Source organism: Paramisgurnus dabryanus, chromosome 10 (assembly GCF_030506205.2).
Source record: "Paramisgurnus dabryanus chromosome 10, PD_genome_1.1, whole genome shotgun sequence".
NCBI classification, from domain to species: Eukaryota; Metazoa; Chordata; class Actinopteri; order Cypriniformes; family Cobitidae; genus Paramisgurnus; species Paramisgurnus dabryanus.
This window is the reverse complement of record NC_133346.1, coordinates 38,163,741-38,179,076: the sequence shown is the minus strand read 5'-3', so window position 1 is coordinate 38,179,076 and position 15,336 is coordinate 38,163,741. Positions and strand designations below refer to the sequence as shown.

Genomic DNA, 15,336 nt, shown 5'->3' with positions numbered 1-15,336 from the left:
CTTTAAAAAACTTTTTAAAAGGAAAACGCCCAGATTTTGGGAATTTAGCTTATTCACCGTATCCCCCAGAGTTAGATAAGTCCATACATAACTTTCTTATCTCTGTGCATGCTGTATCTCTGTCTGACGGAGCCCCCGTTACCTGTAACTCTGTCTTGCTGCATCAGACAGAGTTACAGCACGCACGGAGATGAGAAAGGTATGTATGGACTTATCTAACGGGGATACGGTGAATAAGCTAAATTCCTAAAATCTGGGCATGTTCCTTTAAAACAGATCCTCTCAATATGACAACATTCCCTCTCTGAACTATAAGCTTTTCATTTAAACTTTATATCAGCATATAAATGAATAAAGTTAAAGATCTTGAAAAAAAAGTTAAGTGTTAGTCATTTTGCGCTTCAGGGTTACCCCTCGGTTACGGACAAAATCTCTGATGTTGTGTAATGTTCTATTTTGTAGAACTGGCTCGCACTTCTTGCACAGCTCACACTCTCTTAAAGACGCCAGATGACCTTTGGCAATGTGTGGTTTGAAATGCTTTAATACGGCATTGACCTCTGCATTCGACCACGGTCGCCTTGCACCTTTGTCTGGCTTCTGTTTACCACCAACTAAGAACAAACAAGACAAAACAAATGTTTGTTAAAATCACTAACTAGTTTTTGTATTGTGCCTTGCAGGACACCTTTGAATAGAGAGTATCCCAAATTGAATAACAAAATGCCATGTTTCTATCAAAAAGCCAATCTGCAGCTTTCGTTCTTTCTGCTTTGTCTTTTAATTATTTAATGAAGTCATTCAATTTGATCCATATTAGCACTAGAAATTGAGATTCAATTTTGTGAAATATAGGGGTGTAACGATTCAGGTATCGTGTGTCATACGATTCATGGTAACTGTGACCATTCACGGAAAGTAGGGACACAAGTCGGTTCTGGGGAATGAAATAAATGAAATAAGTTGTCCAGGCACACTTTGCACAGTTTGCACTCTGCGTCTGTTTGCCTCTAAATGTCCAATAATTTGCATGTCCTGCCACTCTTTTTCTGCAGCTAAAGAATTCAGCCGTATGTTGTACACAATGTCTGGAGAAAGCTTCTGGCTACAGGACTGTTTCCCATGTAGAGAGTTCTCTTTTCTCCTCGTGTAGTTTACAGTCAAAGTTACAGATTTTCTCAATTTCTCTGTCTTCATCCCTTTCAAATGTTACTAACGATATAGCCTCTGATATCTTACGGTCCAACTCATCTGACACCAGCCCAATACATTCTTCCTCGTTTTTATCTTCGCTCAGGATATTATTCAGTCTTATGTCGGTTTCATCTTGCTCAGATCGTCTTCAGAATCAGGGAGCGCTTCTCAAAGTGATCATCCCTATCCCCTTGTTAGAGGAGACTTGAGTGAGTTGAGCAGGTGTGTGTCATTATTTAGTCGTTGGGAATGGACTTGTCAAAGGGAGCGATGTCATTTCCTCATTATCATCAGCTGGGATGTTCCCGTGATCAGTAATGGGAATAACAGCGTTATAAGTATTCATAATTGATGATGATTGGTGTGTGTGTTAGAGGGGGTGGGACAACCACATAGCTGATGATGATTGGCTTAATTTCCATCGTTAGCCAACCAGAGGCAGAGTTCACACACAAGCACAGTCCGAAAAAAAAGTCTGAGCAACTTGGTCACTTTGTCGCTAAATTTAGCAACTTTCTATCACTTTAGCGACTTTATTTCAAAAAAGCCATAGGACATATCTAGCTATCTTTTCTGGCGTGGTTGGAGACTTTTGTAGCCTGACATGAAAACACACGTCGTTCTCCGGTCGGTCTTCTCGACGAGGAGCGGGTGCTGCTGCTGTGCCCCATCTCAAAGCACTGACAGGCAGCCCAGTCCTCGCGCAGCAATCCCTCCAAATCTCACACAACGGCAACAGGGCAATGGCAAGTACAACGAGTTCAAAGGTAGCGGTTGCAAACACGAAGTATAATAAGCATACTTTTCCATTGTTGAGGTGAAAGGCAAGTTATGCCCAGGAACAAAAAGTCTCTCCACGTCTGTGGCAGGTAATTCTGATCTAATGAAGCACCTCACATCGTGGTTTCTCTTTAGTGTCCATTTTAGTAATTTAACATAGTTAATATTTGGGGCATCCAAGTTATTTGAAATATTACATTTTTTTAAGTAACGCAATTATTATTTTCCCTGGTAATTATTTACTTTTATAATAATGTAACCCAGCTACTAACTTAGTTACTATTTGTGGGAAGTAATTAGTAACTATAACTAATTCCTTTAAAGTAATATTCCCAACACTGCCCATGACGAACGTGTGTGCATCAGCAGATGTCACTGTTTTAACATCATAAATGTCTTTTTATTTATGTGACCATGAAACGTACGATACGCAGATCATTACACCCCTAGTAAAATATTTTATATTAAATACAAATTAAATTCCAGCTTGACCATACCAATGCATCCAGGAATTGGTCTGTCAGCTGAACTGCATGTAGGTTGTTCGGTGTGCACGTGTGAGTTACTGCCTGAAAAATATGTAAAAACAGAACAGATGCAATTTATTGACATTGTACAGAGAAATAGAAACCTGGTAAAACTTTTTTTTATATATTCTATTAGCAAAAAAAAAAAACAATCTACATACCATTTTGTCCACATATATTTGTGTGAGTCTCCTCTCTGGCAGATGTGTCCATGTGTTCCTCTGACAATCATGTAACATAAAAGTGTAGGTGATGCATTTTATTAAATTCAGTGCACCCCACTGATGATTAGTGCTGCTACAATTTAATTTTCTGCAGAGTTGTAGTGAAATTCTCTAGGTAACGACACTAGGGTTGGTCTTGGGAGCCCAAACACCTTTGAGATCTTTGAGAAAAGGCCAATGAAATTGGGGTGTGCAGAATTTGCATGGCTAGCCACATCCCGATATCAGAGTATAAATAGCCTAGCTTAGCATCTGCTCACTCATTCCATTTTGGGGTGCAGCATGGCACAACCAAATGGCCCCTTCTTCTTCGTGACCTTCCAACGTCCAAAACGTTTAGGCTGCACTCTCCGTTACCATTGTCTTTTCTCTATACTTACCAATAATTAACTTGCGTGATTGGGCCTGAGTGATGATTTTCACTGCTGGTAAAAGCCCTCTTAAATCCTCCTGGTTCAGGAACCAACATGGAGGATTCAGAGATCCGGGCACGGATGCCAGATCGTGCCTTTCCGTTGAGAAAAAAGATCATTCCTCAAGGTAATCCGCCAGGGAGGAGCTAACACCAGGTGTGTGAATTCTGAGAACCAGGATCTTTTGGGCCAAAAAGGGACCACATGCAAAAGCTGTTCTTTGTCCTCCCTGACTTTGCACAGTGTCTGTGCGATGAGTCTCACTGGGGAAAAAGCATATTTGCTAGGGCATCTGTGCCGAGGGGAGCCTCAGTCAGGGAGTACCAAAGCTGACAGTGGGTCATTTCCAACGAGGCAAACAGGTTCACCCGTGCCTGGCGGAAGTGACTCCAAATCAGCTGGACCATCAGGGGATGAAGCATAGAAAACTGAATCTTCTTTAGCCTCCTTTAGCACCCTTTAAATTCTCACTTAGATTTAAAAATGAAACCCAAAATTGAAAAAGCTGTCATGAAAATAAAACTTCATAAAAAACCTTTAATTAAGACTGTTTGCCGTGATCTCTAAGGAATTGTTCCATATGTGTGACAAGAGCCTTTGCATCTTCTCTGAGCAAAACCTGTCATGAGAGGACCTGGGTACGAAGCCAGTGCTAAAATCTCATATGTCTAAGTCTCAACCACGTGACCACGGCTGAGGATGCCATATGCTCCAGGAGCCTCTGAAAATATTTGAAATATAGTCATTGTAACAGAGTCCAGATCTACACCAAGAAAAGAGATGCTCTGCACCGGAGAGACTTCACCCATTTGCATTAATATTTGTATAGTTATAACCCCAGTCATGTTTTTGAATGGTCGTGCATCATTTTCTCAGTTGCTGCTGAGACAGAAGAAATACAGATTTCAGTGTTGCACTTCCTTCTTTCAATGATGTAAAAAGCATCATTTTGCATCATTGAAAGAAGGAAGTGCAATATCTTTGTTGAAGGGGTGAGACCACAAACACCCATTTTCTCGGTCAAATAGGCACCAAATTCTAAATGGATGTTACATTTCGACTACAAATATGACGCACTTTCAATAAAGATTAATGTTTCTATGGGTGAAATGCTCCTTTAAGACATGGAAATACACGTCCTTCAGGTCTGAAGCAACAAACGAATCTTGTGCTCTGACACGTCAGTATGTGTTTCAGGCTTAGCATTTTGAATAAAATCTTGTGAAGGGGCCGGTTTAGAATCCTCAACTCCAAGATTGGTTAAGATTTGTCTGCCATCTTCTTGGGTACAATGAAGTATGGGGTGAAGAAGCCCTTCTTCATTTTGGCTTGGGGGACAGACTCAACTGCTCCCTTCCTCAGAAGAGTCGCAACCTCCGCCCGGAGAACAGCAGCATTCTTGCCTCCCACCGAGGTAAAGAGAATGCCCCTGAACTTGGGCGGTTGCCTGGAGAACTGAATCACATAGCTGAGCTAAATGGTTCTGAGGAGCCATCAGGAGGAACTGGAGAGGGCTTGACCAAGCATCCAGATACTAGGGGTGGCACGGTTCACAAAACCCTCGGTTCGGTTCGTATCACGTTTAATGGCCACGGTTCTCGGTTCTGTACGGTTCTTGTTGTTATTTTTTCTTTTAATTTTTAACACTCCAGAAATGTATTCTCTTATTAATGTAGTAATTATCCATAATTTAGGATACAATATTCAAAAAGTTATATCATGTAATCATGCACAAACTGAATTTGACTTTAAAGCTCACGTAACACACGCTGTTTCTGCATTTCTGATGTTAATCTGGAGTACCTAGAGTGGTATGACATCCTTTATATCTCCGAAGAGTCTTTAGTTTAATCAGATTTATAAAAGAAAGATTAGCTTTACAGAATCTTTCCGATAACGTACGAAAAAATGAAGAAGGAGGAGTTATACCGCGGGAGGAGCGAGTACGAGTCATGCAACACTATACAACACTGTTTAAACTTATGATTCACTACATGTTCGTGTCATTTATATAATATGTACGCGACTATTTTCAACATAACACAGAAGTCTTACTTGCCGTGTGCAACTCGTCATGACCCGGTTGGTAAAATCCACCGCATCAAACACACACGCAAAACTCTGTTGCTACCCCGGATAATAAATTATATCCATTGTTTTTATAAGGCTGGATTTCTTCTCCTTACATCCAAAAACACACTTCATCTTTTGTGCCATTTCTGAGTTTTGAAATTAAACAAAGCTGAGATGCGTGATAAGATGTTTGCAAGCTCAAACGTGTCCCCCTGATTGACGGGTGGGCAGGGTTTTCCGGGGGAAGTGCCCATATAAAGAAGTGATACGTATAGAAAACCCCTGAAACGTCAGTTGGACCTGTAATCGAAAAAAACTTTCCGAAACTTGTACGAACCCTGGCGAAGTGCATTTGGCACAGAAATACTTTGTAACACGCCCAACTGCTGTTTTGACACCTTGCCTACGTTTAGCATGAGGAAACAACTCTATAACTGTGTTAATAAGTCAGAATTCTTGAAATACCATTGAACCCCCCCTTTAAGCACATTATTTGGACCATCTCTGAGCCATCTCTGAGGAAAGCCAGGTGAGATTTTGATACAGCAAGAGGGAAGACATTGATGATTTCAACATGCTTTTCATTTATTTGGCAAAAAAGGAGAATGTGTATATCCATCTACATGAACTTATGTGCCTTTTTAGCACACAAAGATAACTTGCATTTATCAAACTGTCAACTTCAGTGTAGCTTAAAGATTTATCACTGAGAGGCTGCTTAAATACTGCAGAGAGTATATATGGATGAGAGAGAAACATAATGTTTACACCTGTAATATTTAAATCTGTCTCTTTTGTCCACTTCTGTCCTGAATACTTTGAGGGGCAATTTATGAAATAAGATCGTGCAACTTTCACACGCTAGCAAAATGAAACTACGCGGAAATCCTACGCTTTAGTTTTATCAATGAAAGGCTAAAAACAGGGCACGTTCACCGTGTTTTCGCAGCAGAAGTCAGAAAAGACGTTCAGTACCTCAGATTAGATAAATGGACGGAGAGAATGCGGTCTCCTGTGGCTGTTCGAACACATTCAACCCGTAGACTGCAGTTCTATCTATTCTTTTATTTCCACTGTCATCATAGATAACATGAATTAAAAAAATGTTTCCACACACCAAACTTATACGACGCTGGCGCATCCTCCAACTCCGGCGCATCCTCCAACTCCGGGCAGACTTCCTTTTCTCTCCCACTTGCCATTTCTACACGTAAAATAACCTGTAGCAATCACTCTCCACACCAGTCACCTCTTCTTTCGCACGAAAGGGAAACACGCTATCTAAGGTCACATACAGGGCACGAGGCTATTGCGCATGCCATGAACCGTCGAACCGTGCGGCGCACACACGCTCCGAACCGAATGGTTCAGATTTTTTTCATGAACCGTGCCACCCCTACCAGATACCCAGCCAATGGTGCCAGAGGACCTACAATCAAAGTTCCTCTGGTGGGGTTGTGGCTGGGCAGACTGGCAGGCATTGTGGTAGGAAGTGAAATATCCTGCAACCCAATCCATGACTTGTCTACGAGGGCTGCTCTCTGCATCAGTGGTGTATGTGGGAGACTGTGCTCACCAACATGCACTAGCTGCACAGAGAGTGCACCCTCTCTCACCTGAATATGAGGAGCCAAACATGCCTTAAATCCAACAACGAGGTTCAAAGAGGTGAGTGAAAAACTGCTTCTCATGAAGAGACGCTGCATTCGGCTCAGAAGAATAGAACGAGTGAGCAGATGCTAAGCTAAGCTATTTACACCCCAGTTTGATTGGCCTTTTCTCAAAGATCTCAGAGGTGTTTGGGCTGCCAAAAGTGACCCCTAGTGTCGTACACTCTACAAAACCTTGAAGTAAATGAAAGGGAACATCTTATTTAGCCTTTTCATTTCTACCCTATTAATGTTAAAATCAGCATTTACTGTTGTGATAATACATGCATCATCTGCAAATCTTTAATACTGTACTTCTTCATAGCAGAGAGGCAGCACACACAGACTGGAAGATCCTTAATTGAAGAGAATTTGGTGGTACATAAAATATTATAGGATGTAGCAACAAAAGATCATCATCACCATGACTGTAAGCATGTGAGATTAATACAGCCTCGTTACATTGATGCACTGCTTATTTTCAACTGTGGAAATAAGCAAAAGATTTTAAAAGTTGATTGTGCCACGTGGTCCCAATGAAATGGATGTGGGCTTACAATGCGTGAAACTATAGCAGGACACTGATTTTTTTTAACCACAAATAAAATAAAAATAAAAAACACATCTAACCATGGGTGTGTGCACAGGTTGTTGATATAGGGGAAGAGAGGTGCTCCCATACCCGACTAAAAAATAGTTTTAAAAATAATAAAAAAAAACCCTCACCTATTGCAGACCATGTTAGTAAGGAAAAGAAATAAGGAAATCTTTACTCTAGTATGCTAAAACGTTTTTGTTTGCATTTAAAATACATACCATTAATTTCATCTGCAGTTTCTGTGTCCAGGGTTGTATCTTCATCACTCTCACTCTCATCGTCGTCCTCATCATCATCATCATCATCTGTGAAATCTGAACAATCAATGGGAAAGTACCAATTCAATCTTCAGTCAAAACAAAATTCCAACTTTCGTATACTTCATTGTGGCCGGGTTCTTATGCTTACAATGTGATATTGGGTAAAACTAGGCTTTATCATTCAGTGGGGTAGTTGCAAATAATGTACTTGGCATTTCCTTTCATTTTGTATTTCCTCCCCCTCACTGTTTTTGATGTGCAAAATAGAGGTTCAAAATATAAACAAAATATAAATAAACAAGGCAGACAGCGCCTCTTGTTTGTTTTCTTCATTTTCTAAATGCACAAAATTGTGTTGGTATTGTGTGTACAAATAAAAGTAGACCCTTCACAGATTCGATTGCTGTATTGCTATTGTCTATAGGATCAAAACTGAATGTGTAATTTAAGTTCTTATTGGGGTCATCAGGAGAAGAGGCTTCAAAATGCATATTTGTGTTTGCCAACCCCAGGGGGTTAAGTTGTACTCATTAGGGATGTATGGATGAGGAAATTAAGCATAAACAAAATTTTCCGTTGAGATTTTTCCTCCTTCATTGTCCGGTCAATGATTGTGCTGTAACAATACACAGCAACATCAGACAAGGGTAAAAGTCTGAATGGTTTAACAACATGTGCAGGTAAAACACAATGCTAAACAGTAAAGCAGTGGGAGGTAAGTATAATCCAAAGGAAAACGGTCTATACACAGGTAAGTATATCAGGGCCTGAAACATTTTTTGACACATTAGGGGTAAACTTTTCATCTTCATTTTTCTATGTCTACAGATTTTAATGTGTGGTGGTTTTTAAAACAGATTAACAAAAGAGAAAATGTTAAGTACATGCCCAGGTAAGTATATTCCAAAGGAAAATTGGCAACAGTTAACTCTTTCACCGCCAGCGTTTTTTAAAAAAAGTTGCCAGCCAGCGCCAGCGTTTTTCATGATTTTCACCAAAGTTTAATGCCTTCCAGAAAATGTTCTTCTTTAAATATATAAACATACAATATACCAAATGAAAGAACAGACCCTCTGCTTTCAAACAAAAAAAAAACGTTTCATCCTACCTTTAGTGGTTCTTTTGCAATCAGCTTTTGAATATGGGTAGGTTTTTGCAAAAACACCATATTTTGAGCAAAAAGCAGAGATAATTCCATTTTTGTGACGGACTTTTCATAGAGATCTGATTCAGAGCGATCTTTAAAACAGACACGGACATGCAGCAGCTTGCCATAGGGCAATACTTCCGGGCAATAGTTTTAAAAAGTTGCGGAAGGGCGCCACCTGGTGGATAATAGCGGTATTGCGGAAAGACGGAAATCTCGTCATTGGCGGGGAAGCGTTTTCTCTTAATTGACGAGATATCTCGTCAATGGCGGGGAAAGAGTTAAGTACATGCACAGGTATATTCCAATGGGAAAACAGGTACCAGGTAAGTATATTCTTAAAAGAAGAGAGTACCAGGTAAGTATATTCCAAAGGGAAATGGATAACAGGTAAATCTATTTCTAAGGAAACGGGTAAATATATTCCAAAGGTAAAGGGGTACCAGTTAAGTAATTCCAAATTGAAACAGGTAACAGGTAAGTATATTCCAAAGAGAAAAGGGTACCAGTTAAGTATGTTCCAAAGGAAATGGGTAACAGGTAAGTACATGCACATGTAAGTAGGGCTGGACCAGAAAATTCGAATATTCGAATATTCGTTCCGTGGGTTGACATTCGATTTTCAGTTTTGAGATTCGATTATATTTATAAATTTTTTTCAGCGTTAATGCAGAGCTTTTGCCAAGCAGGAAGTGCGCTTCACGCTCCCGCTCTGTAGGTGGCGCAGAGAGACCAACATCCATAGCCAACAACCACCAAACGCCACCAGTGGAAGAGATCGCCTCAAACGGAAAGCGCGCTTCCTGCTTTGGCATTCACGCTAATAGTGTTGTAAATAACGTTCAGTTTCATGCAAAAACTGATTGATTTGCTTCACAAGACTTCAATATGTCACACAGAGTTATGGGGGATTACTTTTGTATTGGATATATATGCTTTAGCTCTTAAAGTGTGCGGATCGGTTGACTTGCATGACGGAGCTCTGGGGTTTCTGCAAAATATCTTCTTTATTGTTCTGCTGATGAAAAAAGCATATTGGATGGTGTAAGTGTTAGTAAATAAACTTGATTTTGAAAGTATGCTACCGTTTTATTACAGTTTGTTGAACTTCGTTCATTTATTTTCGTTGTTTTATTTAAATAGCCTACCCTTTACGTTATCAGTAATTACTGTGCTGCTAATTTCTGATACGGGAATGTTTGTTTGTTAGAAAAATGTTAGGCTTCCTTATTAAAAGTATTGCTCTTGTGTTTTGTTTCACTAATGTTGTTCTCGCTTGCGCTGTTCTGTAGTATTTTTAAAGTTTATTAATTCTAAACGTGTCACATGTCCATATTGCACGAAAAAAAGGCACTACACTCCCTTGGGTCCGCAGCAACACATCCGCCATATAATAAAACTGTAGACAGACAGACACACACATACACACACACACACACACACACACACACACACACACACACACACACACACACACACACAGAGATTCCTGCCTTTATTAAAGAGAAAAATATGTTCAGCCCCTCCTTCCGAAGCTTCGAATATTCGATTTTATTTCTACTAGAGCTTCGAAGCTCAAAAAATGGTATTCGGAACAGCCCTACATGTAAGCATGTTCCAAAGGGAAATGGATAACAGGCAGAGATGTATAAAGTACTAGCGACCCAGACTTGAGTAAAAGTACAAGTGCTCTATCAAAAAAGTGACTTGAGTAGAAGTTGAAGTGCTCTTTAAGCACAGCACTTAAGTGGAAGTACTAAAGTATTAAACATGCTTTGTACTTAAGTATTGCAAGTAGTTTATTTTAAAATATACTACTCAAGTACTGAAAGTAAAAGTACAAGTATTGTGTAATGTAGTTATTAAAGAAAACAGTCAAAAGTTTGAATATAATATTGTTTATATTATTTCAAATGTTTAAGCTAAAGGACACTTACAATTCCTTTGGCTGTAGCAGGAGTACAAGGACATGAATGTTCAGATAATTCAGATTAATTTAACTGATATGGCGATAGAGAATTCAGAATTAATGAAATATTAGTCGATAAAATGGTAATAGGTAAAGGTACAAGGTGTTTCATTGAATTTAGGTTTCCTTCTTTCGCGCACACTCGCCCTTTCTTGCGCATTCTCTCTCTCTCTGTCTTTCTCGCGCACTTTGGTTCTCTCTTCGCTTCACATTTGTCAACAACCCTGGCTCATATTTGTGAGTGAGAGGTTGGGAGGGGTCGCCCTTTAATATCTCCAATTGGTTCAGACCACCATGTGACCACGATTCGTAACATTTGAGAGTAACGAGTAACTATGCAGCACATAAAAAATGTATTGGAGTAAAAGTATTAAACTCAAAGAAAAAATGTACTGAAGTAAAAGTGGAAGTAGGAGAAAAAAATAATACTTCAGTAGAGTACAGATACTGTCTTTTAGTACTTAAGTACAGTAGTGAAGTAGTTCTACTTCGTTACTATACATCTCTGATAACAGGTAAATATATTTCTAAGGGAAACAGGTAACAGGTAAATATATTCCAAAGATAAAGGGGTACCAGTTAAGTTTTTTCCAAAGGAAAACAGGTAAGTGTCATTGAGCGCACCTTTTTGTGGTTTTGTGTGTTCTGGACTGCGTCTCCCATACTACTGTGCACCCTAATTGTTTGATCACCACCAGCTGTTTGTTATCTATTCATTAGTGTTTCCCTTTACGTAAACCTGTTTGTTTGTAGATTGTTGCTGTAGTGTTCATGTTATCTGGTGTCCTGTTGCTGACTGTGGCTCTGGCTGTGTTCTGTGGATTTTTGTTTTGAACTTCATTAAATCTTGCTGCACTTTGATCTTTTGTTCTGAATTTCATGACAGAAGACTACAGCATTTTTACATCCAGCTGTCCGTTTTTTGTTTTTTCCTCCCTGGAACGATGGATCTCCAGAGTTCTCCCCAACGACTGTGAAGGGCAGGGCGGCCCGACTGTAACAGTTGTGAGCTCCATGCCAGCAGGGAAAGGGGATAACAGACTTTGCCCAAAGTGTTAGGACTGCAGCACTGGGGCTGGGTTGTGAGGAAGCAGCGCTAAAGGAATTTTTAAATCTTGGCCTGGATGATCCTTTGCCCCAGAGGGAGATGGAGGGACTTAGACTATGTTGGTTAACGCAGTCTGGTAAAGTCATGTCTGTCTGAATCCAATATAGTGTTCCCAGAGATGCCCCATGACGACTCAATGTCCTCAGAGGAGGAGGAAGCCAGTTTGGGAACCCTTGGCCTCTTGCACTTCCGGCCCCGCCCTGGCTCTTTACTCTGTCAAACCCTGTGTTCTGTGGATTTTTATTTAGAACTTTTCATTAAATCTTGCTGCACTTGGATCTTTTTTTCTGTGGTTTGTAACAGCAAGTATTTTCCAAAGGGAAACGGGAAAGGGAAACTTGCAATAGGTAAGGATGTTCCAAAAGGAAAAGGTTACCAGGTAAGAACACTAAACTAAATCACAAACTCAACATTTTGTTTTTGCCCTCATTTTTCATGCGCTGAACTGAAAAATGTGGAGAGTGGAGTGGCCTTTTACTGTGGCCAGCCTAAGGCACACCTGTGCAATAATCATGCTGACTTATCAGCATCTTGATATGCCACACCTGTGAGGTGGATGGATTATCTCAGCAAAGGAGAAGTGCTCACTTACACAGATTTAGACAGATTTGTGAGCAATATGAGACAAATAGGCCTTTTGTGTACATAGAAAAAGTCTTAGATCTTTGAATCCAGCTCATGAAAAATGGGGGCAAAAACAAAAGTGTTGCGTTTATAATTTTGGTCAGAGTATATTACAAAGGGAAGCGGGTAACAGGCAAGTATGTTCCAAAGGGAAATGTGTAACAGGTAAGTACATGCACAGGCAAGTATATTCCAAAGGGAAAGGGGCAATGGGTAAGTATAATCCATAGGCAAACGGGTACCAGGTAACTATATTCCAAAGGGAAAGAGGCAATAGGTAAGTATATTCCAAGTATATGCAATTGTGTATTAACTTACTGTAAAATCTTTTCAAACTTATATGAACTTACCTCCAATTTCATCAAGCGTTTTTCCTCTTAGCTCATGCAGCTTTCCTCTCTCAAGGGCAAGAAGCAGCTTGGAAATTTTTCCACTCTGTATGGTGGCATCAGAAAGACGGTAAAAATGTCTGTGCACGGTTATGTCGTGACCCAAAAAGTCCGCCAGCTGATCCATTTCATTGTTCTTTAAATCTAATATCTGAGAAGTAGTTGCCATTTCTTTCCTCAGCGGAGTAGATCGTAAAAAATCTGGTTTTTGGGCACCACATTCATCTGCAAACTTCCTAAGACATTGATGTCCCCTGTAGCATGTGAGGCAGTGAGGAACGGCGAATAAATACTCATTCTTATTGGGCACACCACACTGCTCTCTCTTCATAATCATCAGATTTAAGGACTTCGTCATTTCAGGAGTCAGCAACACTGCCACTTTTCTTCCCTTTTTTCCCTTGAGCTCGACCCGCTCAAAGTACTTGCACAATTTCTGTTCATACTCCGATAAATTCATTTCATTTTGTGTAATTGAACAATCTCGGTCCAGGAAATTTTTAAGCTTCATTTTTAAAAACTTCGCCTACTCGTCTCCTATTGAAAAGCACAATCTTGGTCAGCGTTGTTCTTGCAACATTGGAATAATTCTGCGGTGTTGCTGCCTTCTCCAGTGCTGCAGTTGCTGACTTTGCCTTTTTATCAAGATGCTTGTTAAGCCTCATGATGTCTTTGGTGAGTGGAAGTTTCGTCGGCTTGTTGTATTTTAATTCACTTATAGTGTTTAAAGCACCGTACGAAATGTATTCAGGCCACTTGGCCCGATAAAGCTTTTGGAAACCATCTGAGGACTTCACTAGGTTTTCATCTTCAGCCATGAGGGCATGGCAGTGAATTATGTCATTTACTTTCACCAGGGAGTGGCCGATTTTTAATGCCAGACTTGGAGTCTTATAGGTGTTATTGTTCTTATCAAACCCTGCAGTTTCTTTCACAGCCTCAATCACATTCAGGAAATTTGATGGTTTAACCGCATCCTCTAAAGTTAGGACTGGAGAACTCTTGCGCATTGTCTGGAGAAATCGGCCCAGCTGGCGGATTTTTTGCCGAATATAGTCGTGTTTTGAGGGATCATGTCCATGTTTACTGTAAAGGGACTCTGCAAATCTTAAAAGGCAAAAGTCATTGCGAACAAGTGCAGCAATTTCATCATTGTGCATGCGGCTTAACATCTTAAGCACCCCTTCTTCAACAGCGCTTGAACATGCTGATTTGACTACTGATGCTAAGCCAAGTATTCTCTTCCTGCCTTGGTGGTCATGGTCTGTTGGTCTTGAAGGGCACCTTCTCATGTGTCTCCATAGCTCTGCTCTCAAAAACATGCCCCTACAATGGAGACAATATTCATATTTTTTAAAGCCACCCTGGGCTCTTCTTTTGACTTTAAGCGAACCAGCTCCATCTTTCAGCACCTCACAGTTATGTATGAAGTTCCCTTTGTTTCTAAGTTTCTCTAGCCACTCCTTTCTACTTTTTGAGCGTGCAGGGAAACTTAAAGCTTTGGCGATCTCTGCATTTTCCTTAACATGAACTTTAAAATGTCTAGCGATTTTAAAATGAGCTTTTTTGCAAACAAAGCAAAAATTCAATCCCTTCTTTGCAATAGATGTTGAGTCTGTTATGTTTGCAGATGTTTCCTTTGCAGTTATTCCACTCATGTGACTTTTATCCATCATTGATGATTCTTTCTCTGTCAGAACTGTAGATTTTTCCAATCTGCTTGGTAGTTCATCATCTTCCGAATCGGTTTCTGAAGCTGGAACATATTCTGGATCATTATCTGATAAGTCCTCTTCACTTGTTTCAGTTTCATTCTAATTCAAAGATAACAAAACAAAAAGTAAGGCATACATAACACACACATAAAACATTACAATGACACCATATTGAAGCATTGCAATGTACAACATTTTCCGTTGGAAACTCCTGAGTTAGCAATTTATATCACTGATAATCCATAATGGCTTGATAAACAAGCATTTTGGATAGGGTTTGGCGATGTGTACTAAACTGGCATCAGGCAATGTCTACAGTGAAACATTGCAATGGACAATGATATTGGGTAGTGCGCGCAGTTATACAAGTCAGACACATCACTTTTGTGTGCTGTGCAGATATTAAGTCACAAGCATCTTCACACAAATAGTTCATCCAAAAATGAAAATTACACCATAATCTCCACCATAAGACTCCACATAATTCATATGATGTAAGCTGCATCGATTTGCTTCAGAGGACTTATTCCTTTAAAATATAGGAAATTATTCCTTTAAATATTCAGATAATTTTGGTCATTTAAATACAACTAATACATTATTCAAACTGTAAAGGTGTACTTTTGTGTAAACTCGTAACAGCAGCACTTTGTGCATTTGTAATAA

At 39.9% G+C, this 15,336-nt stretch overlaps 1 protein-coding gene across 1 annotated transcript; it reads right to left on the bottom strand.

Moving 5' to 3' along the window:
- Positions 1–231: 231 nt before the first annotated feature.
- LOC135718414 (uncharacterized) lies at positions 232–13,443 on the bottom strand. Its single transcript, XM_065240734.1, has 5 exons — positions 12,917–13,443; positions 7,677–7,772; positions 2,663–2,722; positions 2,472–2,543; positions 232–614 (listed from the first exon to the last, which is right to left on the bottom strand). The coding sequence occupies exons 1-5, from the start codon at positions 13,413–13,415 to the stop codon at positions 379–381; spliced, it is 963 nt and encodes a 320-aa protein (XP_065096806.1). The 5' UTR covers positions 13,416–13,443; the 3' UTR covers positions 232–378.
- Positions 13,444–15,336: the final 1,893 nt, after the last annotated feature.

Coding starts and splice junctions, on each gene's coding strand:
- LOC135718414 (XM_065240734.1), bottom strand. CDS start 13,415: ATGAATTTATCGGAGTATGAACAGAAATTGTGCAAGTACTTTGAGCGG. Junction 2,723..7,676: donor AACTGCAGATGAAATTAATG/GTATGTATTTTA, acceptor CATGATTGTCAG/AGGAACACATGGACACATCT. Junction 615..2,471: donor ACCAATTCCTGGATGCATTG/GTATGGTCAAGC, acceptor GTTTGTTCTTAG/TTGGTGGTAAACAGAAGCCA.